The sequence below is a fragment of the Tiliqua scincoides genome, chromosome 4, assembly GCF_035046505.1.
Source record: "Tiliqua scincoides isolate rTilSci1 chromosome 4, rTilSci1.hap2, whole genome shotgun sequence".
Classification (NCBI taxonomy): Eukaryota; Metazoa; Chordata; class Lepidosauria; order Squamata; family Scincidae; genus Tiliqua; species Tiliqua scincoides.
The window spans coordinates 190,484,640-190,510,923 of NC_089824.1; the positions used below are offsets into that span (position 1 = coordinate 190,484,640).

The window sequence follows — 26,284 nt, forward strand, 5'->3', positions numbered from 1 at the left end:
TACATGGTCTGTGGGTAGCTGAGCAGTTGTAGACTTGGGAACAACAACCTCTTTATGGGCTAGCCCTGTGTGGAATCCAAATGATGGATGTTTCTAGGCACAAGTGCACAGATAGATGCCTGGTACAGAAAACCGAGAGAGAGCATGGCATTGAAAGGAGCAGTGAGGTGATCCTGAAGCATCCCCAGGAGTGTAAATGCTGCAGACACCCATCATGAGTGGTAGCCCCTGCCCTCTATATTGCTGCTAATCAGCCTAAACCTTTTACCTCTGGCCGAAGGATCAAGTAGACCATGTAATGCTGGGCCTGATCATGTATGAATCATTCATATCATGCATAGATGGTATGGTTGCAGCTGCTGCAAATTCCTGTTCACTACTTTCTAGGTAAACAGTATGAAAGAATTGTACCTGTTGATTGAAGAGGAAGAGCTGAATCCCCAGCAGCAAGCAGATAACAAGACTGGAGACAGTTCTCAGAACACGGTGAGATGGAATGGGGGGAGCCATGGAAAATGGGAGGCTCACTTGCAGGGATTTCTATCTCTCTAGTCTCTTGGGGATTACTTGTAGAGCCAGGGTGGTATAGTGGTTTGGGAGGTGGACTTAGACCTGGAAGTTCCAGGTTCGAATGCCCCCTCAGCCACGAAGCTTCTTGGGTGACCTTGGGCCAGTCACTTTCTCTCAGCCTCACCTATCTCACATGATTGTTGTGAGGACAAAAGGAGGGGAGCAGCTGTGTACACTGCCCTGAGCTCTTTGGAGGAAGGGCGGTATAAAAATGTTAACAATAGAGAGAGAGAGAGAGAGAGACTTGGTTCAGATGTGACAAGAAATAATAGTTTGCTACTATGAGAATGCATCTGGGAGAGCTACAGGCTTGCACAGCTCTCCCTCTCCTCCTTCTCTTTCATGATCAAAAGGTGGAGAAGAAAACTTCACAGTTCAACATTGTACAGGTCCAGCCTTGTTTTACACGGATTTGACTCAACATGAATGGCCTCTACAAATGAGAAGGAATCTGCTGATCCCTGGAGAAGGGGAAAAATGCATCCCTTTAAAATCACAGTTTAAAAAACTGCTTTTCTTACTGTTGTAGAGAGAAACAGTCATGCAAGCCATTACAGGTATAACCTAATCATCCATAGATTTCTCTTTCTCAATGCAGTGAGAAGCACCCTTTAAATTAAAGGAAAACAGTCCTTTAACAATGAAAGGGGGGGCAGCGGGCTGATAGTCCTTCAGTCATTCTCTCTTCAGGCAGCTTCAGCCCAAGACCCCTGAACACATGAAAGAAAGATACTTTGCACTGGTGAAGGAGCGGTGCATTGGTGAAGCCCTTCTAAGCACCTTGAGAGAGACTGATTGTTGGATTGTCTTATGACTCTATCTTAACATCACAAAGGTCAGCAAGGCTGTTTTTAAATCACAAAGAGCAAAGAAACTTTGTTTTTTAAATTGATTTGCTATAGTGTGTTTTTTGCCATCCACTGAGTTCTGGGAAGGGAACCCACTGGAATAATGAGACTCAACCTGTATACAAAGTTGAGGACTGTGGTTTATTTAAATCACAGTTAGGTAAGCAGCCGTTGTCTGAAACAACAGTTTGCTTCATTTTGCCAAGCTCATATATAACATGGAACTGTGGGTTACATCAAACTGAAAGCTAAAGCTTTTACTCTCTTCCTAGTTTGTGCAAAAGAGGAGGAGAGTGAAGGGCAGAGCACATGAGCCAGCAGCTTTCCCAGGCTCATTCTCATAGCAGGAAAGCATTCTTTACCCTCCTCTCCTCTTAATGACTTGCTTCTGAACCTGTGAACTGACTTCAGTGAAAAAAAATTGAGTTGGAAGTGTCACAATTCTGTTCATGGTATTTGGTCTATAAGATGATCCTATCACAGGTCAAATACACGTGGAACTTCAGTATCCACTGATTTGACTCACCACTGATGCCGAGGTCCACCTTTAAATGTCTTGTAACAAGGAAAAGAAGCACCAAAATTCCATTTTCTACCTTCGTGCTGTTAAATAATTATAATTTCATTCCATTAGATTCCATTATTCATCCCATCTAGCAGCTGAATGCAGGATAGTGTCTATACCAGGGGTGCTCACACTTTTTTTGGCTCGAGAGCTACTTTGAAACCCAGCAAGGCCCAGAGATCTACCAGGGGGGAAGGAAGCGTCTGACAGACAACCCCTTTAATGTATGGAGCCCCTGCTGGAGTCTAGTCAGTTTCGTCAGTTTTGTTGCTGCATGCCTGAAGAGCAGCTAAAGTGTCAGTTTCAGTGTCAATTTAGCTAAATATGTCAGTTTCGTCTAGTCACTAGACAAAACTGACATATTAACAGTTTGGAGAGACAGGGCTCCGTGATCTACTCATTTTGCCTCGCGATCTACCTGTAGATCGCGATCCACCTATTGAGCACCCCTGGTCTATACCAATGCATTCTGGGGTGACTATTGTCACCCCAGGAGGAGGAAACCTGGAATTGGGTCTTTAAAGCTAGTTTTCCACTGATTTGGTATCCACTAATTTTTTTAAAATCCTTGTAATCCTGTGGATAACAAGGCACGACCTGTACCACAGACAAAACTTTCACATCCCCTTAAAAGGAAGCTATTCTGTGATGATTGCTCGAAATTCAGTTGTGCGTTACAGACAGGGTGACCAGACACCCTCTTTTTCCAAGGCATGTCTTCTTTTTTAGCCTCATGTCCTGGAAAAGAACTTTTCCCTGTGAGCAGGCCTCTGCAGGCAATGCATAGCTTTCTTGTGATTAATGTTATATGTAATAAGTTATATGTAATATAGTTTTTAATTTAATAATATAGTGTTTAAATTAATCACATGAAATCAATATACGAGTGTCTTTAGCTTTTATTTTGTCATGTTCTCCATTTTACATTTTGGGGTGCCTTGTCCTCTTTTGCGGTTATGGTATCTGATTACCCTGGTTACAGATCATGCTCACTTGCTTATTTGAACAGGGCCAGCCTAAGCCTTTTCATTGCCTGCAATGGAAATGTCAGTCACTGTTCTGCCCATGGCTGCCTCCTTTAGGTTGGGATGGGTTGAGGAAAGAGGTTGAGGAAAGAGGTTGAGGAAAGAGGAAAGAAGTTATCCATTCCCTTTGTACAGGACACCAGAGGAGGGAGTGGTTGTGCAGTTTCTTCCCTTCCAAGGATTCCTGTAGGAACTGAGAATTGCCACACCCCATGTATGCTGCATGTCAGAGGAGGAGAAGAATGACAGTTTCATTTTTCATTAGGGATACAAGGAGCACTGCAGCTTCTTCTTTTCTCAGGCACTTGTGCAAAGTGAAGGATCCTACCTCCACTCCAGCATGTAGCACATGTCATGTACTGGTTCATGTGCAGTTCCTTTTAGCTGTACAAGTGGATATGCAGTAGGTCATATTATTCTGGGTGTGTTTTGTTAAATTTCTGTCTGGCCCACAAGTGTACACATTTGGTCCCTGTTGCATATATGCAATGTTGGGCAGAAATGGCTTAACTGGTTCTTCCTTCACTATCTCTGTTTATGTCATGCATGTCACTTTGCCCTCAGTTTCCTTTCTTCCACCAAACTGCTAGTTGCAAAAAGAATGATCCTGAGTCAGTAGATGTTGCAAATAAGACTGATAATAATAAATTACATATTAGGTGCAATATAACTGGGCTGCTAACTAGATAAAGTGGCACCTTTTAAAGTGATGGCCTCCTGTATTTAGCAGGGGGAGAGCTATCGCTTTCCACCCCCAGCATGGTGTCTTTTCCAGTGGCTGTTGCTGATGTCTCTTCTGCTTGTTTTTAGCTTGTGAGATCTTTGAGGGCAGGAAAGCATTTATTGATTTATTTTACTATGCAAACTACTTTGTGAACTACTGTTGTTGAAAAGTAGTTTATAAGTACTCATCATCATCATCATCTTCATCAAGATTTCTCTTTCTGAATCTGATATGGATTCTCTGAAAGGTGGTGATTATATCCAAAATTGTCTAGAATATTGCAGAACCCTACTTTGTGCATGGCAGTTATTCTTCTTTTCTTTTATCTAGCAGCCCAATGAGTACATCAAGACACTGTCGGACATGAAGGTGGTCTTGAAAGAACTGTGCACAGAGCTGCGTGAAGAAAGGAGAGGCATGAACGAGCTGCAACAACAGTTTGCCAAAGGCAAAGCTACCTGGGAGATGGAGAGGATTGAACTTAATTGTCTCATTGCACAGGTGAGATGCCCCACAATTACATATCATACTCTCAAATCCCTGCAGAAGAATGATCCTATGACAGGAAGTTGTGGAGGGAAAGCTCCTGAATCCTTCTCTAGTTTAGCATGATTTGGGGGGCTCTTTTGGCATAGTTCTGGAAATGTCATTTGGTGGGTTGGAGCACCCAGTCTGATGAACTGTAGGATATGTTTGCAGCCTAGAAGAGAGTAAATTGTGGTAACTGAACTGGCAGGCTTCTTGCGAGTTTCTATAGCAACAGGGGCAAGCACTGAGAATCCAACTGTTATTGTTTCCCTCTTCCCTCTCCCCTTTCTATGCAACTTTGCACAGCTATGAAAATGACTGGGTGTTATTGTAAATAAGACTCACACAGGCAGGCAGATTATCTCAGTGACAAAGATTGACAGTCATGGCTAGACGCAATACGTTTCTGTATCTAGGCAAGAATGGCACCAGAACCAGAATTTTCAGGTCAGAACAACTGCATAACTTCCATAAATTGGAAGTTTTCTTTTGATGTGAGAATGAATCATTATTTGTCATGACCTGAAGTGGCATAATCAAGCAGGAAAATTTTTAACAATCCTAGGCTTACATCCTACCCACACTTACCCAGGAGTAAGTCCCATTTCCTATCATAGGTAAAATATTATACATAATAGCCTGTTAAAAGTACAGATCTGTAATAGTTCCCAAATGCAGTCTCATGGTAGCATCAAGTCTAATATATTAAAAATAAAATGTTGGAATAAATGGGGACCCATCTGAAATTGGCTTGCGACTCACCTAGTGGGTCCCAACTCACACTTTGAGAAACACTGATTTAGGACATTAAGGGAATTTATAAGAAATGTGAAACTGTTACTACTTTGTTTCTCTTTACCCTGTCTTCTTTATGTCTAATATAAACCATGTGTGACATGTTATCATTGCAGTGTGTGTCTCCCCCCTCCCCTGCCTGAGATAATTTATACTTTAGGCATAAGTGGGAAGATCCACAGTGAAAGCATGGAACATTGTGCACTGATTGTAGTAGACATTATGAGGAAAGTGAGAGTAAAAAGATTTGGAGTGGCAGAAGCCACTCCGTGTATTTTACAATGTCTAGTTTGGCTCTTGTTTCCAGGTAGTACATGCATGAAATTGTCCAGAAATGTATGCTGGGCTCTTTTTTTGCATAAATTTCATACTCTTTTCAATACATAAACAAGAAAAATTCTTGCCAGCCAGTGTAAAACTAGGACTATGTAATCTGGCTCCCTGTCTTGGTGTGTGGCTTTACAAAAAAGTAAAAATGTCAAGCTTCTCATGGTTGCTATGCAGCAGTCTGCTGGGGAAGTGGCTGACTGACACTGTTTCTAACCAACTAAGAGTTCCCTCAGAACCAGCTTCAAGCTGGTTCACAGGCTTTCCTCCCATGTGGTTCATCTCTCTCTCTCTCTCTCTCTCTCTCTCTCTCTCTCTCTCTCTCTCTCTCTCTCTCTCTCTCTCTGAGAAAAACAAAGCTTATGATGCATCCAAAAATGTGGCTGTAAACTTTTGCTTCAGCATTTTGCCCACCTAAGTGGTTGGCAACCTTCAGTCTCGAAAGACTATGGTATAAGCCTACAGCACCAGGTATTCCCAGGCGGTCTCCCATCCCCCACCTAAGTGCAGGCTTTGGATCCACACTCTACATAAGGAAGGATTCCTTAGCACAAAGCTTCCCAAACTGGGGCATCATGAAGCCCTATTTCTTCCTCGTTGAAGGGTGGGGCATTGGCGAAGGCAATGATGTGATCACCATAATCATGCTGCTGCCAGGGACAAAAGGGGCAGAAACAGGATTTTTTTCCTTATCCCTGGTGGCACTGGCTCTCCAGAGGGTGCGGGGAGCCCACAGACCCTTCCACAGTGCTCTCCAAGCCTCAGAAAAGTGAAAAATAGCTATCACGACCCACTTCTGGTTTTGCTATTGTGTCACTGCCTTCTTCCCTCCCCTGCTAGCATTTAACTTACCCCAGTTCCCACTGCTTTTGTAAATAGCTTCTGTGACACTGGATGCTGTGCCACATGCTAGATATACCACATGATGACATTTCTGGAGATAGTCAACTCACATCATGTGTGGAAGCTTTGGGCCCTATGAGTTCCTCCTCTCCACCCCAATCATGTAGGTAGTCCCTGTTTGTTCCTCTGTTTCAGGAGTTGGATTCTTCAGCTATGCCCTAAGTCATGAAACTGGTCCGGGAGCATCTGGGGTTGCCAGATGTCCAGGGATGGTTTGGTTACTACCAGAATTGATGTGTGTGATAGTTCTGTAATACGTCCAGGACCAAGAGAGGATACAGAGCGGTTCCTTGATTGCTTTCCAGAATTATTTCTCATATCCCTTCCTGCTGTTAGGAGTCCAGATGTCTATCATTAAGAATTAGGGAAGAAGAATCTCTTTCTCTTATACTTTCTGTGCTTTTTATTTTTTTCTTATTCTGTTGTGGTTTCCCGTTTCTGAGTCTATAGGCTGAATATCTAGGAGTTTCCTTCATGGTTTAGAAAACAGCAGACATAGATATTTGAATGGCATGACTGTCACCCCCAGGTTGGTCTCCAAGAAACCTTTTCCCTAAAGAGCATTGGAATTGTTGTCTGCAAATCTATGAAGCTGACGTCACAGAGCTATCAGTCGTGCTTTTGACTTATGTGGTTGAATGCATGTAGGTGCATGCCCAGCACTGATGCTTCAGGCTGCGTATGCAGCATCTCCTTAGCAAGCATATGTGCTTGGTAGGAGAAAGGTAGTGAAAAGACTGTGTGTACATCCTAGCTGGTTTGTGGCTAAAATGAATAGTAACATCATCACCCTTGTGGGCTAGAGTCATCTCCACTTTATTTCCTCCACCTAGAAATAACTCATGAAAACACAGATTCATATCCTGCTTCTGTTGCTCCAGTGCTGTGCAAATACTGCTTTCAGTTTTGCACTCACATCTGCACAAGTTTGCTGGCAAGGAGTTTCATTTCAGAGCATATTGTAAGCTTGCAGCAAGATGACTGATCCCACAAGATTTCCTAGTGCTGATGAAGCTTGGTATTTATGAACCATCCTGTTAAGTGGGCCAAGGCAATTCCAGTTTAATAGTCAAGCCAAGTGATGTCTGTTCTGTAGCCTTTCTCAAATATAAAAGAATAAGCTTGGCCCAACCTTGCCTTCCAGCATTGATTGCTCTTGCCTATAAATACCTCATAGCCAACCAAGTGTTCAGCACCACATGAAACATTTAGGTGTAGCTCTTGAACTGTCACTATTTTAGCTTGTATTACTGACATCATCAGAAACTTAATGGCAGCAATTGAGGTTGGCTACATTCATGCACTTTATTGATCTTCTCCTTTTGGCTTTAGTTGAGGTGAAGATATGCAGCATTATGTGTATCACACTCAGATTCTCTAGGGAAATATGTTTGCTAAGAGGCAATTAATAGACACCTTGCCCTTGTTCAGCATCATGGGGATCAGTTCTGCTCATTTTGCTGATGCTTGAAACCTACTGGCACTCTTGTGGCTTGCAGCAGTGAAAGGAATGTTGAACCTGTTTGGAGCAGCATAAGATAGTATGGACATAATGCATACCTTCTCAGAAAGGAGAGCAGGCATGTTTCATTTAATTGTGTCACAGTGAATGTGAAGTTCATGGTACCAGTCAGTCATGTCTCTCTGAAATGTAACATGCTCTCCTAATTGTATATTTTCTAAAAATGCAGAAATAGCCACTATTCTTTCTTCCTTGCAGAAGACTAGTATGCAGTTTGAACCAGTATCTAGCACTTGTAAAACTATTCAAATTAAGGCTGTGTAACTCCCCCTACACCCCAAATGGAGACTATTAAACTACCTTAGATACTCTCCTATAAGTCGACCCCACAGATAAGTCGAGGGCAGGTCTTGAGCCAACAATCATGGAATTTTCTATGACCCTCGGATAAGCCGAGGGTTAAACTTAGAGGGGTGTCTGACTATAGTTTTGTCTGATTTTACCCCAGGCCAGATCCTGAAAAATAACCTACCACTAATTGTTACCTAAGAACTGTAGCGTCTAATTTATTAAAAACATAGTAAAAGATCATAAGATACATTTTTATTCTTTTTAAATTCTGGTCTTCACCACCTTTTTGTAAACACTTTCAGAGTAAGTGCACTGTAAACAACATACCAGTAAATCAGTGGTTCCCAATGGTACTCATGTACTCCCAGGGACACTCAACAGGACCTTTAGGGGTACTTGAAAAAGAATGGAATAATAGTAGAAAAAGGCAGGTCATGCTCCAGAATGCCTTGCAAGAACCAGCAAGGCAGGAAGGGAAGTAGCTAGTTGGCTTTGAAAGTCCCACCAACAGCTAGTTTTTGGTCATCAATTCATGTATGAACCAGTGATTGAAAACCAGCTCAGTAAAAAAGCTGAAGCATAATATGGAAAGTGATCAATCACCCAGAATTTCTCAGTACACTTCTGGTGCAAAACAGTGCAAAGGCAGAGTCTTCTGTTCTTCAAACATAAAAAGAGAAAACACTGTGATGAATACATGAAGTCTGGGTTTTCATAGAGAGGAGATGAGGGCTTGTATTATTACAAACATTTTGCTAACATGAAGGGTACAATTTATTATTGCCAAGGGATATGCAAGTGAAAAAGGTTGGCAACCACTGCAGAAGATCTGTGAATCAAATCCACCTTTAAGGTGTCTGGTGTGTTAAGCCAGAAGCTCTACATACAACCCATAACACATAACTGAGAGTGTGCAATTCAATTCACAGCAGAGAGATGCAGCTGCATATATTTGCAATCCTTTTTACTCAGAAGTAGACCCACTGCTTTCCATGGGTGTTATTCTTAAGTAATGCTGCATTGAATTGTAGCCTGGGAATTGTTGCTTCAAATGGAAAGGGGATCCCAACCTGGTGTTGAAAATAAAAGGCCTCTGCCAAATGCAAAACCTTTGCAAAAGGGAATCAGGTTGCAGCAGTAAAAGGGAACGGAGGGGAATAAAAGGTTAACTTTGGCTGAAACCCAGGAAAGTAACTATAGCAACTAACCAGCTGCCTGCCTAAGCTTATTGGAGAAACTAACCTGTTCAGAGTTGAAAGGCTCTGCCCTCTGATTGACCCGGAGATAAGGCAAAGTGAGAATTGGAGCTTGATTACTTGGCAAAAATTTCACATTGTTTGGGCTTCTGCCACAGCACCTTCTCTCCCTTTTTGCTTTGCATACTATCCAGCCTCATGAAGAGTTCTGGAGAACTTGAAGTCTCAGGGGTAAAAAATCACCTTTGATCACTTCTAGTGTCTCATTGATCAAGAAATCTCCCATGGACTACCAGAGTGGGCAGAGAATGGACTGCCTGCAGCCGCAGCCACTAAAGTGTCAGCTGTGGCTGTGGGCAGTCCATTATCCATCTCTTTGATAGTTCGTGTGTGAGCTCTCAGGAGATGGACTCTCAGAGTGCGGAGATCAGACCACCCACAGACTCCTAAAGGATAGGGAACCAGTGATTTAAACTATCCCACCTTTCTGTCTATAAAACCGGGGTGCCCAAGGCAGATAAACTGCAGTTATGAGATACAAATTCAGTACCCAGCAACTTGTACTTGAAGTAAGAAAACCAATACTCCACGCATTTGAATAGGTTTGGATTTCTTTTTTTGAAGGGAAAGTAGGGTACAAATAGTAAAATGAGAACAAATGAATTGTCAGAGAATGACAAAATGGCCTTGATCCAGAGCACTGGGAATGCTTTATTAGCATTTGTGTTCTCCCTACAGCAGTTGTTCCCAATCTTTTTTGGCTGGCAGCTCCCTTGACCTACTGGACCATTGGCCTCAGTTCCCGATTAGGACTGCGATCCTATACATTGTAGCTGGTTTTTGCAAGGATTCTGCGGCTCCCCTGACAGGTTTCCGCAGCTCCCTGGGGATCCATGGCTCACAGTTTGGGAACCACTACCCTACAGCATAGCTGTGCAGTGTGCTTTGTCCACACTAGTTTCTACATTATGTATTTTGTCTAGAGAGTTGGGCACCCTGACTTGGTTTCCAGCTCAGGTTTTTAAAATTACCCATTGTTTTCTGGTAACATGAATTTTGCTGCCTGGATGAGCTGCCTTAGAAGACATGATGTTGCATTACTTGGGTGATTGCTGCAAGGGATCCTGCTCCACCAATCAATGTATGAAACTCATAGAGTTTCTTGTTGTTCATATCAAAATAGTGTGAGTTTTCTTCCACTGCTAGTGTATCATTGAGTGGTCAGAGTGGGATAGGGAATTGAGTTGCAGACTTTTCCCCTTACTTTGAGAAAGCCTCCATGAGTGCAGGATGCAGAACACGTTCCATTGGCATCGCTATGCCAGTGCTGGGAAGTGGGTTAGGATTTGGGCCTTAGTAAATCATCATCCTCATCTCTTAGTTCAAATGAGAAGGCAATTTGTAGCTGAGTCTTTGATGCTGTTTTTGTTTGATTGCAGCCTCATTTCAGTGCTGGCATAAAGAGTCAAAGTAATAAACCCACTTGCTGGTATTGTGCTCTGGAGATGCCATTATTAGATCTTTCACAGATTCCCCCAGATGCCTGTTATCCATTTACTCACCCAGAATGGCATCTGCACTGAACTGCTTTTATGCATAAATGCAGCAAATGTGCCCAGTTATCTGATTAGAATCATCATTTCCTATTCAGCTGCCTGAGCAGTTGGGTGCCAGTGGGTCTCAGGAGTGGACCTCCTAGAACTAGTTCACTGTGTTCCCAAACTGCTGCTGTGAATGTACAGTACTGTAGCATTTTTTTTAAAACTGGGGCGCAGGTTTAACTTGCCTGCTCAGACTGATTTTTTTGAGTATTCGTCTTTCCCTCTTTCTGAGTATCCAACTCTATGGTTGCATAAGTGTACCAGCAGAAAGAGACTGTCTGGTTCCTCACTGGCAAATTGTCTGCTGTTAATCTCTGTCATTTTAGCTCCATCTCAGTCTCTTGGAACAATAACCAGTGTTCAGAGGGTTAACCCTAAGGATTCTCCTTGCCGTTAATCCTAATATCCCCAGACAGTACATTATGTAACAGGCTTCCTTGGCCTCAGCAGGGAGTTAGTCTGTTACTAGACACTACTAAGCAGTTATGACAGAAACTGCAATCTGTCCTGTAATCTGTAATGTTCAAAGATGGACTACCAGGTGACCATAGCTCATTCTCCCATTTGCAAGCTGGTAACAGGAATGTACTTGCTGAGTATCATGATTTTGGGGAGGACCTGCCCGAAAAGTCATTTAGTGCATTGTTGAGCCCATCACTTCAGGCAGCCTAATCCTTTGCAACTCGCCACATGGCAATGCAGCGATGCCAACATGGCTGCCTCTGTATCCCATGGGGGAGTGAATTTCAGCATGTTGAGGTCTTCTCAGAGTAAGGGAAATTTGTTCCCCTGCACCAGAGTAAGCCCCAGAAGCCTCCAAGGGTCAACTCAGACCTGCGCCAGCAGTCTGTACATAGCTGGTACAAGACTATGTTGACCCATGAAGGTGAATCAGGCCCAGGAAGGGAGTTAAGATTTCATGGGCACAGCAGCCACCAAATCTTCCCAGGCCCAATCCACTCTTCTCCCCACCCCGTTGCTATTCTATCCACTCCATTCCACACCCCACCTCCCTCCCAACCATTGCACAAACTTACTGCTGGCAGCAGGTGCCCGCACCCCAGCCACTTGTTGCTTGCAGCAGCAGCCAGGCTGCACTCACTGGCACTGTCACATTAGTGACAGCTGTAAAGCTGCTTATGCCATTGGAACACTCATTTGGGTCCTAAGACTTAGAGGCATAGGTCATGTTTGTGGACCTCAGTCTACTTTGGGTATTTATTTGCTATGCTGGTCCTTCTTTTGCATAGTTCAGCTTCTAACAATATATATCCTCCTTTTGAAATTACACCGTTAGAAAGACTGGTTTCTGTAAGTAACTGGATATATTTAGATTCATAATGTAAATGCTTTTCCACTAGCAATGCCCCATCAAAATCAGTATGATTTTGCAACACATCTCTTTTTAGGATAATAGGATTACTACGAGTTACTCTACTGTTCTAGTTGCTGCATGTGTAAGCACTATTTCAAATTTTCTGGTGGTTTCCTTCCATTTTTCACTTATGAGATATTTACCAACGCAGAACCTGTGTTACTGCCATGTTGAGCACGGGTGGTGTGAAAAGCCAGAGCCCTCTTTCTTAATGACACAAACAGAGCCCAGCTGGATCAAGGCCAGCAGGATTGGCTCAAAGTTCCAGGAGGCCCTTGACAAATTGGCTTCCATGGGCCCCTACTTAGGTGGGTATAAGCAAGTCACTCTGGCATCACCACATGAAGGCTATAGATACAGAGATGGTCTTAGGGATCAGGTGTAGGGCCCTTGGCAGCTGCCCAGTGATGCTTATACCACCCTTGAAGTCCAGCTTTCTGCTGACCACTGTGGCCAACCAGATGCTTCTGGGAACTCCAAAAGTGGAACAGGAGAGAAATTCCTCTCTCCCATCCTTGCTTCCCAGCAACAGTGATTCAGAGGCATGTTGCCTCTGAACTTGGAATTAGCATATATCCATCATGACTAGTAGCCATGGGTAGCGTTTTCCTCCCTGAGTTTGTCTGAGTCCTTTTTAAAGCCATCTTAGCCAGTGACCAACACCACCAGAAACAGGCATATATGTGCATGAGAGCAATTATCAACCACACAGGCAATGATATATACTGCTAAAGAATGGAGCGAATGTATCGAGAGAGTTTACCATGCTATAAAGCCCTGCTGCTAGTAGGTTTTCCAGAGATATTCCTAGCTGGTCTGGCATGGAACCCACTGGAAGTATTTGTCACTCTTGTGGCATCTTCATAGTATTAAGGAAATGCAAAGACCTACTAACCTAACCTCCATATAAAATGCCTGTATAAGAAAACTCAGGGCCCAATCCTATCCAATTTTCGAGTGTTGGTGCTGCTGTGCCTATGGGGTATGCACTGATTTCTGTGTTGGGGAGGCAGTCTTAGAGGCTTCCTCAAGGTATAGGAACATTTATTCCCTTACCTCGGGGCTGCATTGCAACTACCCCGGTGCTGGAAAGCTGGATAGGATTGGGCCCTCACTCCATTCTGAACCATGTTCCAGTCCTAGCAATGATAATTAACCAGTTACATTCAAAAAATAGATTTAATAACTTGTTTTCAGTTTGGCTGGGTTTGTATGTTTGTGATTTCTATGTTATGGGAACTGGTTTGCCCATATTATGAGAATGGGTAAATTCTCATAATTTGAAGAATTATGATATCCTTGTGTTCCTTGTGTTGTGGAAACTCATTCCTTTATCTTACTGCATCCAGTTATCTAGTTATAGCATACTTTTCCTTTTCTGACAAGATGGGAAAATGGCACTTTTCATAAAATTGCTGAGACCTGGTTCCAAGTTCTGCAAGCAGACTGACAATGGTTAACAACCAGAGGTTGATCTTTAGAACTCTCATGTTTAGGTTCAAGGTTCATGGTTATCACTGATTCTTGTTAGGTTCAAAAGCAGGACAACATAACCAAGGTTCTAGTAATTCCTGGTGAAAACATCTGTGCAGAGTGATCTGTGTACATCCAATGAAAGAGCCTATACCCAAATCAGAACTAACCTTCCATGCCAAGGCTGCAATCCAGCCAGTTGATGCACCTGCGTCTTGGGCTTGCCGTGTTAGAAGAAAAGTACAGAATCTTCCACTTTCTCAAGTCCAGTCTGGTTATTCTAGTGCAGGGGTGTCCAAACTTTTCAGCAGGAGGGCCACATCTCTGTGTTGGGAGCCAAGAAAAAAAATGTATATTTAAAATTTGAATAAATTTACATAAATGAATATGGTAGAGATGGAGCTTATAGGAATGAATGAAGGTCTCGTGATAGCTCAAGGCCTATACAAGACCTTGCCCAAAGCAAGACTGGCTTTTCCTTTGCTGCTGCTTCACACACGGTAAACTGCAAGCAGCGGAAGGAGCTCTCAGCCTGCAGCTCACATGAGATCTAACAGTCAGCCCACGTGCTAAGAGTAGTTGCATCAGGCCAGTGCAGGCTTCAGCAAGTCTCTTGAGGGCCAGAGGCTCATTAGAGACTGGGGGTTTCTCGTGGGCCAGATTGTGGTTCCCTGAGGGCCACAAATGGCCCCCAGGCCAGGGTTTTGCCAGCCTTGTTCTAGTGTGAAGGCTTCAAGTGTCCTCATTTATGTATCTATCTATCTCTGAACTGAGGATCTCCTTCATTCAACAAGGGTCTTTCACACTCTCCCCCACCCATTAAAAAAAGACATGCTACTTGTTGCTGAAGGATGTTCCATTCATGAGGCTGAGGTAGTCAGTTCAGGTGGCATATTGGGCAGGTGGGCATCCATTGCTGCCACACCTCTTCCTGCCAATCCTTGGATTTGAAAAGGGACAGAGCAGAAAAGGAACTGTGGAGGAGAACAGATTATTGAACTAGTCTGCTAGTGTTGTTGCTGATTAGCAGACACCAGCGAAAGATCTGCCTACATTTGATACACTCTTGATTGCCTGGCATCTAAAAACCACAAATGAAACAATAAAGTGAGCTTCCCTAAGAGCAAGTGTGACATCTCTGGTGCTACTGCAAAGAGGACCCTGACCTACTTCAATGTATTTCAGCTGATGGATGCACACAGATTTCAGGAAAAGCTCGGTACATGGAACGGCTCATAAATGGGGAGGTGGTTATGCACCATTTGCAGACAGTTGTTTCAGCTTGACAACTCCTGCCCTGACCCCAACACTCCTTTACTGAGGAAAAGAGCATGTCTAACCTATAGCAGATCAGACAGCAACCACAAACAAAAAGTACTAGCTAAGCAATTTATTGTCACTTATTGCAGACTGGGGAGATTCTGCTCTATAAACCAGCAAGCTAGAGCCTTTGGTTGAATAGGGTTGCCTGACACAGCGGCTGCCTTTGTCCTTACAGCTGGAATTGAAAGCTGGGAAAAGCCTGACAGAGCGAGCACTCTCTGACTGGAAAGCAGCTCTGAAGAGGGAGCGGGAAGAGCACCAGCATCTCCTGACTGAGTCATACAGTGCAGTCATGGACCTGACCAAGCAGCTGCAAATCAGCGAGAAGAACTGGGACCAAGAGAAACTGGAGCTGCTGGACCATTTCAAAAATGAACAGCAGCAGGCTGAACAGCAAGTGAGGGAGTTGCAGAACAAAATTAACGAGGTAGGGACTGTGTAGGCATGTACTAAGGGTAGCCCATCCTCACAGGTCTGCTCTCTTTTCTTCAGCAAGTGTGAATACATCTATCTCGGCACACGTCTATCAGAATTAATGTAGGCTGCCTGCTGTGAGTGGAATGTACGTACAATACTTTGACAGCATATGGGCCTGAGCTCACAGTTTCTATTTCCTTGTCTTTACCTCTTGTATGTGCTTGTGTATAAAGCCAGAGTGAGGTTGTGGACAGAATATTTGCTGTCAGCTGGAGAATCTTGGGTTTAAATCCCTACTCAACCTTGAAAGTGACTTGAGGCCTATCAGTATCAGCCTACCTCCTGGTGTTGTTGTTAGGCTAAAATGGGAGGACAGAAAACTATATGTGCTACCCTGAGCCTCTTGGAAAAAGGATGGAATGAAAATGTCATGTAATGCAATAGCAATGGTAATTGTCATAGTAATGAAACAAGGCACAACATGAATCAAGGTATAGCATGAAAGAGGCGTGCTCCAGTGTTCCCATTAATACATGCACATGTTCTCAGTGCACACAGTTAAACGTGGGTATACAGGTTCCCCCAAGCAAAGAGCCAGAGCAGAAAAAGTGAACCACTGCAAATTTCAGTGCAAGTAAAGTGCTATTTCAGTGCCATAGCAAGTGGCAAAGCGCTACATAGTAAGAGAAAGACAACCCCCCCACTGGATCATGTAAACCTGGATCCCATTTTTTTGGGATCAAAAAAATCCCAAACTTTTTTGTCTTGCGGCTCCCTTGACCTACTGGTCCATTGACCACGGCTCCCCACTAGAGCTACAATCATATACATTGTATAGGGTGGCAGGTTTTTTGCAAGGATTCCACGGCTCCTCTAGCTGGTTTCCATAGCTTCTTGGGAAGCCACGGCTAACAATTTGGGAACCACTGGTGTAGCCTGTGGAGATTTCCCTTCTGACTCCAAAGGCGATAAACAGTTCCTGAACATTTTTGCTGAGTCTTCCCAAGGGAAGTTGTTGCAAACTACACCAAAGAATCTATTTATAGCTGTTTGTGATGTCCTAGAAGGAGGGATAGCATAAAGATATGTGTTGGGATAAGGAGGAATCCTTTCCCTGAAAAGGCTACAACTTTGGCAGCAAAATAAACTAATGTGCTGTGTTGTAGTAACCACATCCTCTGAACAGATCTGTCCCCTCACAGTGGCACACTGAACTTGCAGCAGTTAATGCTGCATTGACATGCCCCAAAACTGACCCTGATTCAAAATGCAGCTTGAGCTAGACATCTGCCCTTAAGCTACACTTTTTGCATTAGTCATTGATTTTCTGTAGAATTCTTGTGAGGGATATGTGGGTCCTGCAAAGGACAACCAATATCCCCATACTATTCACCAAACTAGTGCGAGATCACTGAAGGCAGCACAGAAAGCTCATGAGAAATAAATAAGGTCGCTATCTCCAGCAATGGCATATGGTTCTTATGTGCAGACCAAGCTCTTTTATCACCTTTTTTATGCACCTTTTCCAGCTACAGAAGGGAACTGACCGGTGGGCTTTGAAAGACTCTGAAATGGAGAAGCACGGCGGTAGCTGGAAAGAGGTATTGTAGCAAGAAATGGCCTTATTTTGAAGTCTCATGAACTGAAATGAGGGTGACCATCTTGGCTCTTGAAACCCTAAAACAATAGACTGAATCTGAAATAAAATGGTATTCCAGAATGTTGAAGAGAAGATGTAGAATCATGCTGGGGACAAACAGCAGTGGTTTGTTCATGACCTTCGTGATCCCCCAGAGGCTTCCTGCTTGTCTCTTCTGATCCAACAAGCTGATTTTTGTTCCCAGTTGGTTTTATTGTATGCAATAATATGCTTTCCAAGATGGCATCCACCCAAGATGGAGGTGTGGCCTCCATCGTATCTGCAAATTCTGTATCCCAGACCCTGTTGATCCTGACTTGGAACAACCTGAGTCCTCCAGAGGTGACAAGAGCTGTGCTCCGGTCACCTGCAGAGGGCTTTCTGGAGGCTGTATGCATCTCAGGCCTCAGAATGGCTGTTTTGGCCAAAAAAAGCAACTTCCAGTTTGTGGCCGGAAACCAGAAGTGACTTTTTATGCCTTATAAGGCAGTGGTTCTCAACATTTTTTTCACTTGCGTACCCCTTGGCAGCCTATTTCCATAAATTGTACTCCTCATCTTATCAAAATGTTTGTAATTAATATAGTTGCTCTTATTTTAAATGAATGTTTTCAACTAATAATAATAATAGTGGTATTTATATACCGCCTTTCTGGTCATCGGATTACTCCTCTGACTTTTTTCAAGGCGGTTCACATAGGCAGGCTATCTCTAAACCTCTGAGGGGATTTTTACAATAATAGAAAGGTTCTATCTTTCAAGAAGTGCACAACATTTCAGATGGATCTTTCACGGTCTGGTGTCACTTCTGGCCCCCAGTTGCCTCCCACACTGGCTGACAAGCAGCTCCTTCATCTCTCACTTGAGGGGCAGCCAAGATGCTTCTTCGCTCACACCAAAGACCAGGTGGAATAACTCACCTCAGCTTGTCAGCTGCTTCAAGGTCTCGCCATTCACGGAGCTGCCAGTGGCCTCGAACTGGCGACCTTCAGATGTTATCTTCAGGCTAACGTGAGGCTCTACCCTCTAGACCAGACCTCCTCCCCAGACTACTGATCCTTATCTGATAATACACAAATTGATGACCAGAAACTAGCAGTTGCTGGGGCTTTTGCAGCTAGCTAGCTGCTTTCCTTCATGCCTTGCCAGCCCTGAAAGGCATTTGAATACAGACCTTCCTTTGTCCACCATTATTCAGTTCTTTTTCAAGCACCTCAAAGGTCCTAGCAAGTACCTCTGGGGGTACGCATACCCCAGGTTGGGAACCACTGTTATAAGGCATTCTGAGGCCCAGTGAAACTCAGGGAAGCCTCAGAATACCTTATAAGGGCAGAAAAGTCACTTGCAGTTTCCCTCTGGAAACTGGAAATTGTTTTTCCTTTTTGGCCAAAACGACCATTCTGAAGCCCGCAGAAGCTCTGAGCAGATGCACGTGGCCTCTGCAGCTTCAGAAAACCCTCCAGAGGTGATCAGAGCACAGCTCCGGTTGCCACTGGAGGGCTTAAAGGGACCGAAACTGCAGATTTCTTTATCTATGGGGGGTCCAAGAACAGATCCCTGCGGATACCATGGCTTCACCTGTATATTGTACATGGAGATGTTTTCTTGTATGGGGTTTGGTGACTTTTACAGCTATACTATCTGCAGAAATTCAAAGAGCTTGAGCTCCCCACTGTTTACTGTACATTTGTGCTGGCTAAAGCTGTCCATGTAGAATTTCTGTCTACTGTGTGGCACTTAAAGATTCAGGACCTCTGTCAGGAAGGTCCTGAGCACATGGTTACATTAACTGATCAAAGACAGTGGTGAAATGGAGGTGTTGTGAGAGCCCAGGAATGGCTTTGTAGAACTGAGTTTTAGGGTGTGATATGAAGGAAGAAAAAAGTATCTTAAAGGATGGGGAGGAGGCTGATTGTTCAGGGGGTCTATAGTGAAAACTCCCAGTGCATATGTTGACTAAAGAAAGTTGCAATCAATCTGGTGCTTATAGCCACAGAGCCTAGGCACAATCAAGTGAAGCCTCGGGCTTCTAATTCATATATGGACATCACTGCCCTTTTATCTAAAAGGAGTCCTCTGGAGTCTATACCTGCCATACTTTTGCTTGGAAGAGGTATTGACAAATTACTCTCTGATGTTTTCAGACTCTCAATGAAAAAATCACTGACAAAGAAACTGTTTGTGAAGCAGACATCAAGGGAAGTAACTTAAAAAGGTGAGACATGAACAGTGTTTCTTATAGTGCACCAGGAACCGGCTTATCTGCTCTGCTGTCTTCTCCAGCTCCTCACCATTAGCAAATACTTAGCATGCTTTTCTCTGAACACCTCCACTTCATAGTCAACACAGGACACAGGTCAACTCATAGGACAAAGCACTCTTGTCTGCACAGACTAGGTTGTAGTTGACCTTACCAGTCACCATAGAGAATTACTTCCAGAGTGGTAGCCATGTTAGAGCCCAATCCTATCCAATTTTCCAGTGCTGGTGCAGCTGTGCCAGTGGGGCATGCACTGCAGACCTCCTTAAGGTATCGGAACATTTGTTCCCTTATCTCAGAGATGCAATGTGGTTGCACCAGTGCAGAAAAGTTGGATAGGATTGGGCCCTTAGTCTGCTGCATTAAAGATGTGTTACATTTAGTACCATAATACATTTCTTTCAGCATAAGCTGAACATGAGTAAGAAAATCAAGATGAAAATGAGAATTAAGCTGCATTCTTATACACACTTTCCTGAGATTAAGCCTCATTGAACAAAACGGAATTTACTTCTTAATAGAGATGCCTAGGTTTGCACTGTTAGTCACACTCTGCTTTGCGACTGGCAGGAAAGCACAAGATGGGGAATGGGGACTCTCCCACTTTGTCTAAGATGCATGACTTCCAGTTTTCAAATCTCTGCCTTCAGTTAGTGTGTCCACAATACATATTCTTGTGTAGTGTCTGACCTTTGGTGTTTATCAGAGGTAAAGGAAAATGAGATGCTGCCACATATCAGATTGGTGATGCTGAGAAGACCTTTATCTCAGTCCCTTGCCAAAAGAGCAGAATGTGTTATTTTGATCATGTTTCATTTTTATTCCATCATTAAATACTGTTAATAATAACTTGTTACCAACAAAAATGTTGATAACATGTAACAAAATGTGTTATCTTTTAAACATCAGATTGCTGTTTAATTGCGTGGTGGTTTTTTCCCTGCAGCTATTTATGAAAACTTGAAGTCAGGGAATTATCCCGACTGAGCATGAGCAAAAGAGCACCCTCAGCTGTACATGGTTTTTTGGAAGTGGGGCTCTTTTCCTTTGTTGGCCCTTGACCGAAAATCTCTTGCTAGAGAGCTACTCAGTGAGCGAAGGTGTTGCTATCAGAAGTGGTGGAGATTGGAGCTAAGGCTTGAAACTGTCATACCCCATAGAACTACACCCTTGCACTCCCTGTTAGAGAACAAAGATTTATTCCTATCCCCTGCAGAAGTAAATCCCGTTCCCAGTGCACAATTGCTATCATTAGTTTGCAATGATACAAACTAATACATTTACATGCATAAATGTAAATATGTAAACTCCCTACATTGCGTATAAGATTGTGAGGTACATACTGTATTTACTCTTTTTTCCGTTGTGGAGTTGCACAGCCCTATCCACACATGCTTCATTGACTATGGAAGAGAGAGCTAAATCGTCTTAGGGCCAGTTCCCATCAGAACATTTCCTCATATTTTGAGGTTGATACAAGAGCAAAATGGTGGAAGACATGAGTCTTTGCAATGTCAGGATATTCAAATGTAGGTTTGGCGTATTGAATTTGAAGGGTTTCTGATGTACATTCATTCCCTGCATCTGCCTATCCTGTGACCAATTTGACATTTATTTTTTTAGACTTGTATGCTTTTAATTCTCTCCACCCTCAAATCAGCTAGCATCACAATTAAAACAATATAAAACATGATAAAAATGCAATAACACATCAAAATAAAATCACCTCTACTGAGGAGCAAACCCTCATAACTCAACATTCCCAAAGGTCCAACTACCCAGACACATTTTTAAAAAGTGTCTGGAAGCGGAGTGAGTGGCAGCACAAACCTTGCAGGAAAGTTCCATAGTCTGGGTGCTACCACTGAGAAGGCCTGGCCTTGCCTGCCAACCAAGAGAGCCTGTGCAGACATGGATATGTGAAGCAGAACCTCTGCAGAAAGTCTTAATGGGTGGGTTGAGATCTCTGGGAACAGGCTTAAGGTAATTTAGGGCCAAACTGTGTGAAAATCACAACTAGCTGAAGTTTATGAAGGCATGCTTTATCTGCTTCCCTGTGTGTCCTATGACCAATAATAACAGGAGAATTGAACATTAATGGTGAGTAACTTGAAGGCAGAAAAGTAGATATAGCCCAACCAGGAAAAAGAGCTTCAACTTAGGGAGGATAAAGCCAGGAGGCAGAAATAACATGCCACCATCCCCAATATATTCCCTTCTCTTTCCCATGCAGAACAAAGTCAGTTTCTTCCATGTCTGAATTTGAAAGCTTGCTTGACTGCTCTCCTTATCTTCCTGGCAAGACCAGTCCAGTGATCACAGACAATATCCGCAACAAAAAGGGCTCTCCAGTGACACAGATGTTGCCTGACCCTTTAAAGGACACTATAGGGGTCACCCCCAAGAACTGTACTTATGTGAATAGTGAGCAGCCTACAACTGAGAACCTTGTCATGGAGAAACTGGACATCTCATCATGTGACTGCACTAGAGCAAGCAATTGCTCTGTGCAGGATCAGGCCCAGAAACAAATTCAGAGGAGCTATACAGCCCCAGACAAGACTGGGATTCGCATATACTATAGTCCACCAGTAGTACGCAGGCTGGAGTCTTCACGAGCGCACAACAGAGAGGGAAAGATCATGGTTGAGCCTGGGTTCCTGTTCACTATGGCTAAGCCCAAGGAGGAGTCAGACGACTCAGAAAGCATGTACAGTCGATGGTTGTGTAATTTCTCCAAGCAGCACCGGGAGCTGCTTGACAGTGGTACCGTTAGTGAGAAGGCTGTGGCTCCTGTGCCCCGATTTCCACCTCTGCATGACCTTGAGATATCTGGCAACATGAGTGATGACATGAAGGAAATCACTAACTGTGTCCGGCAAGCTATCCGCTCCAGCTCCCTGGAGAGAAAGGTGAAGAACACTTCCAGTCAGACAGTAGGACTGGCCAGTGTCAGTACGCAGACTACCCAGACGGTCAGTGTTGGTCTGCAGACAGACATGCCAAGAGGGAGCATCCACAGCAGCAAGAGCTGGTCCCCACGAAGTTCCTCCCTCATGACTGTGCGCAGCAAGCAGATCTCGTCATCTTTGGACAAGGTCCACTCCAGGATTGAACGGCCCTGTTGCTCCCCCAAGTATGGCTCTCCCAAACTGCAGAGAAGATCATCTTCCAAGCTGGACAATTCCAAGGACCGAAGCTTGTGGAACCTCCATCAGAGTAAGCAAAATGGGTCAGCCTGGGCTCGCTCTACCACCACCAGAGACAGTCCGGTCCTCAGCAACATCAACGATGGACTGTCCAGTTTGTTCAATGTTGTGGAGCATTCTGGCAGCACCGAGTCCATTTGGAAGCCAGGATGTCAGGAAACCAAAACCAAGCCAGAAGCATCCAAGTATGGGATAGTGCAGGAGTTCTTCCGAAATGTATGTGGCAGAACTCAGAGCCCCACTTTGGCTCCTGAGAAGAAAGATCAAATAGGAGGAGATAGTAGCAGCAAAAAGCCAGATCTTTCCTCCTCAGCTGTGCTCCAACCCTCTGAAGGCACCTCCAAGATCCTTGACAAAAAGCCCTTGAAGCAGAGTTGCACTGAGGAACCAAAACTGTCTACCCCAGGCCAAGGTGGCAAGGAAAAAACCTTAAAGGACCCAGATGTCATCTCTGCTACTATTGGCAATGAGGTAATGTTTTCTTTACCCTGAGAAATAACAAACTAGCTGTAAACATAGAATTTGTCCAATGTCTAACCCATCCCCAAGGCCCATCTATGAGCTGAACTGAAGCATAGCATCTCCTCTATCCTCTGAAAATTTGAGAAAGTGGAGGTGATGATATCCATAGCTTCCATCGTTTTATGGTGTGACCACTGTTCCACTTCTATTAAGAGAGTTCATCCAAATGTGTTCAGTGGTTAAATCTGGTAAGAGCACCCTTGGATAGATGTTTATTGTGACTGCATAGTATAAGGAAGTAAATAATAGACTTACAAACTCTGCCCCTTCCTCTTTTCAGATCAGGGTTTAGTTAGAGAATAGACAATGTAGTGGCTGCTAGGTCCACTTTCTTATAGCTCCTGGCCTAGAATGCAAGGCTCTGCCAATGCAAGGCTCTGCCAATGCAAGGCTTTGGGGTGGGCGGGGAGGAGTTCCGGGGTGGGGGGAGGGCTGGCGGAGGGTGGTCCCGAGGGCGGGTGGGCGGGCACGGAGCGGGAGGCGGGGCTGTTATGCCAGATCCCAACCTCCATTCCCAAGCAGCTTGGAGCAGCTTCAAGCTGCTCCACTCTCCTCAGACTTGCGCCCCTCAGGAGATGGTGTAAGTTCAAGGAGACCCATTGGGGCTGCAGTGGCTTATCCAGGGGTAAAGGGAAGAGTTTACCCTTACCTCTGGCTGAGCCAATTTGGGGCCCTATCTTGCGCTTGATACAGTGCAGGCCTCTTGGCCTGGCTGTTCCAGTGCAAGGTAGGATTGCACTGCACAGTTGCTTGTTATTTTTGTTTAGTATTTCATGCCTGGTCTATTTCAGCTGTTCAAAGTGCTTGACATTCATTTTCTGGGTAGCATTCCCATGAGGAAGGTCTGTATTATCATCCCCATGTTGCAGGAGGTATGGGGAAGCAAGCCTTAAGGTCACTTAGGTTACTGTTCTGTACACACTTACCTGAGTGTATTCTGAGCGTACACACACTTACCTGAGTAATTCTCATCAAACTAAATAGGATTTATTTTTGAAGAGACGTGCAGAGGATTGTGCTGTTGAATGAGTTCATGGCTGAGGTGAGAATTGAACAAGAGACTCTCTGGTCCATAGCTGCAAGGTTCACAGCCACCATAAAATACCAGTCTCTCATGCCCCGCCCTTTCCACCATGCCATCTTTTTCTTTTTGTAGGATGTAGCCTGTGACTGCAGCTCCCAGTCGCTGACCTCTTGTTTTGCTCGACCATCACGATCAGCTGTCCGCCACTCCCCTTCAAAGTGCAAGTTGCACCCCTCTGATGGCACCCGGGTGGAGGAGAAAGCAGGGCCTCTGAATGAGTGAGAAGGCTACACTCACTGCTGTGCTGCTGGAAGAGCAAGTCTGCCCTGGAACCACCAGTCCCTTTGGCACCTGTAGGACTGGCTGCCTCTGAGCCAACTATAGTGGAGATCCTGAGGGGTTCTGTCTGCTCTTAGATACTCAGAGCTGCAGTGTGCACCTCCTGTCTTGTCTTAGCTCAGTGGGGATGTCTGCAATGCAGAAGCTGTGCTATACAGCCAGGAGACTGAGTGGGAGTTTTGCTGGGAGGGGGTGGGTTCCTATCACTGGTAACCTTTCTGCCCTCCTTGGTGGGTACATGATCTGCAAGAGCTGGACATTGCCAGAGTCTGGTGAAGCAACCTGTGCTGTTTTCATGGCACCAGGTGCAGGTGTGTGTGCGTGTGTGGCAGTTTTCCCCAGGGTCAACAGTTCAAGGAGGTGCATCTTTCTCATTCCTGAGGATCATTACAGTGAGAGAGATCAGGGAGTTGTGAAGCTGTTTGGCCTGGCCTGCCTCTGTCTGAGGGAAAGAAAACCACAAGAGCTGACTTCAAGGGAGCTGGCATCTTCTCCTAAAACATCTGCACTTGTAGGGTTCCCCCAGAGTGAGGCACTTGCTGTGGTGTACAGTGAGAGAATTGGGGAGGGAGGGGTTGTCAGATTCTTGCTAAGGGAATTCCACAATAACATCACTGTTTCAGGGTGCTGGATTCTGTGCACAAGCAGGCTGCAAATGTGCTGGTTTTGGTCTGCTTCTGTGATTGCGTGGGTAGTTTTCCTCAAGCGTGCCCAACTTGTAGAATCTGCATTGTGCCAGCCTGCACTGCAGTCAAGCACTGGTATAGAATGGGCTCTATGAGTGGTTCCAGTTCTTGATAACTCATCATTGCTACTTTTGCATCTGATATGCAGGAAACAACAATGCAAATATGGCTTGTGTTGCCTTCCTATCCTTGTGCATCAAACTTCCCATGGTTACTAAAACGCACCAGTAGCACTGGGCCTTTCTCTTTTAGGCAGTTGGTGTCAATTTCCATAGCTCAGAACAATTGCTGGTTTGTTTTGTCAGCCTCTGGTTCTGTTCTTGGCTGGCCAGGGTGTGTTTAAACCCAAGGAAAGCTCGCACACATCAACAGCATGCTAAATCCTCTGTCTCCAAATACAGTCTCTGTGTCTCCTACAGAGGGAAGTTACAGCAAGATGAGATCTCTTCGAAGATCTTGGTAGGTTTGTGATGTATTCATTTCTAATGATGTTTACATCAAGGGAGAAAATGATTGAACTCCAGAATGAGAATGCAGGGCAGGCAGTACATCTGTAGGGAAAGTACCATCCTTCCTTGACAGTTTGATGCTTGGTAGTTTGTGAGAACCAACCTTATCCCAGACCAAGGCAATGAAAAAAAGATGGTGCCTTTTGGGTTGGTGAACAGTCAGCTCCCGGTGGGTGTCATTATTAGCTGTTACGGACAACTTTCAGGACCACAACAGAAGATCCCTCTGCTCATTGATGTTGCTTCCTGTTATGCTAAGGTTTTTTGTTTTTGTTTATTTGGGGGGGGGATGGGGGAGGTTTCACTGCTTTCTCTGAATTTGTAGTACAGATAAGTTTTATGTTGAAGTTCCTTGTAAGGCAAGCTTACAACCTGGAAAAGCAGGGCATTGCTGGGTTGCAGGACTTTAGAAAGCCACCTGCCAGTTTCATTGTGTACAGTCCCATCACTGTAAAGAGCACAAGAGGGACCAAAGATGGTGCTTCTTCAGAAGTACCCACCTGGGGAGAGAGAGAGAAGGATCCCATCTGGGACCTTAGCAAACACAGCTTGGGAATCTGAAATTTGCATACTCAGTGCATAGAAAACTTGAATGCCAGGAAAAAAGCTAAGCT

General features: G+C 44.3%; 1 protein-coding gene across 2 annotated transcripts in view; it reads left to right on the forward strand.

The window, feature by feature from the left end:
- MTCL2 (microtubule crosslinking factor 2) overlaps positions 1-25,959 on the forward strand; it is a 103,308-nt gene extending 77,349 nt beyond the window's left edge. The window contains exons 9-15 of one of the 2 annotated variants that reach the window (XM_066624099.1): positions 388-486; positions 4,063-4,233; positions 15,242-15,493; positions 17,013-17,084; positions 19,266-19,336; positions 21,615-23,061; positions 24,269-25,959. In XM_066624099.1, coding sequence (XP_066480196.1) covers positions 388-486; positions 4,063-4,233; positions 15,242-15,493; positions 17,013-17,084; positions 19,266-19,336; positions 21,615-23,061; positions 24,269-24,418 — 2,262 coding nt within the window. In that variant the 3' untranslated portion in view covers positions 24,419-25,959. The remainder of the gene's footprint in view (positions 1-387; positions 487-4,062; positions 4,234-15,241; positions 15,494-17,012; positions 17,085-19,265; positions 19,337-21,614; positions 23,062-24,268) is intronic. The other variant, XM_066624098.1, reaches the window with a different exon arrangement.
- The last annotated feature ends 325 nt before the right edge of the window (positions 25,960-26,284 follow it).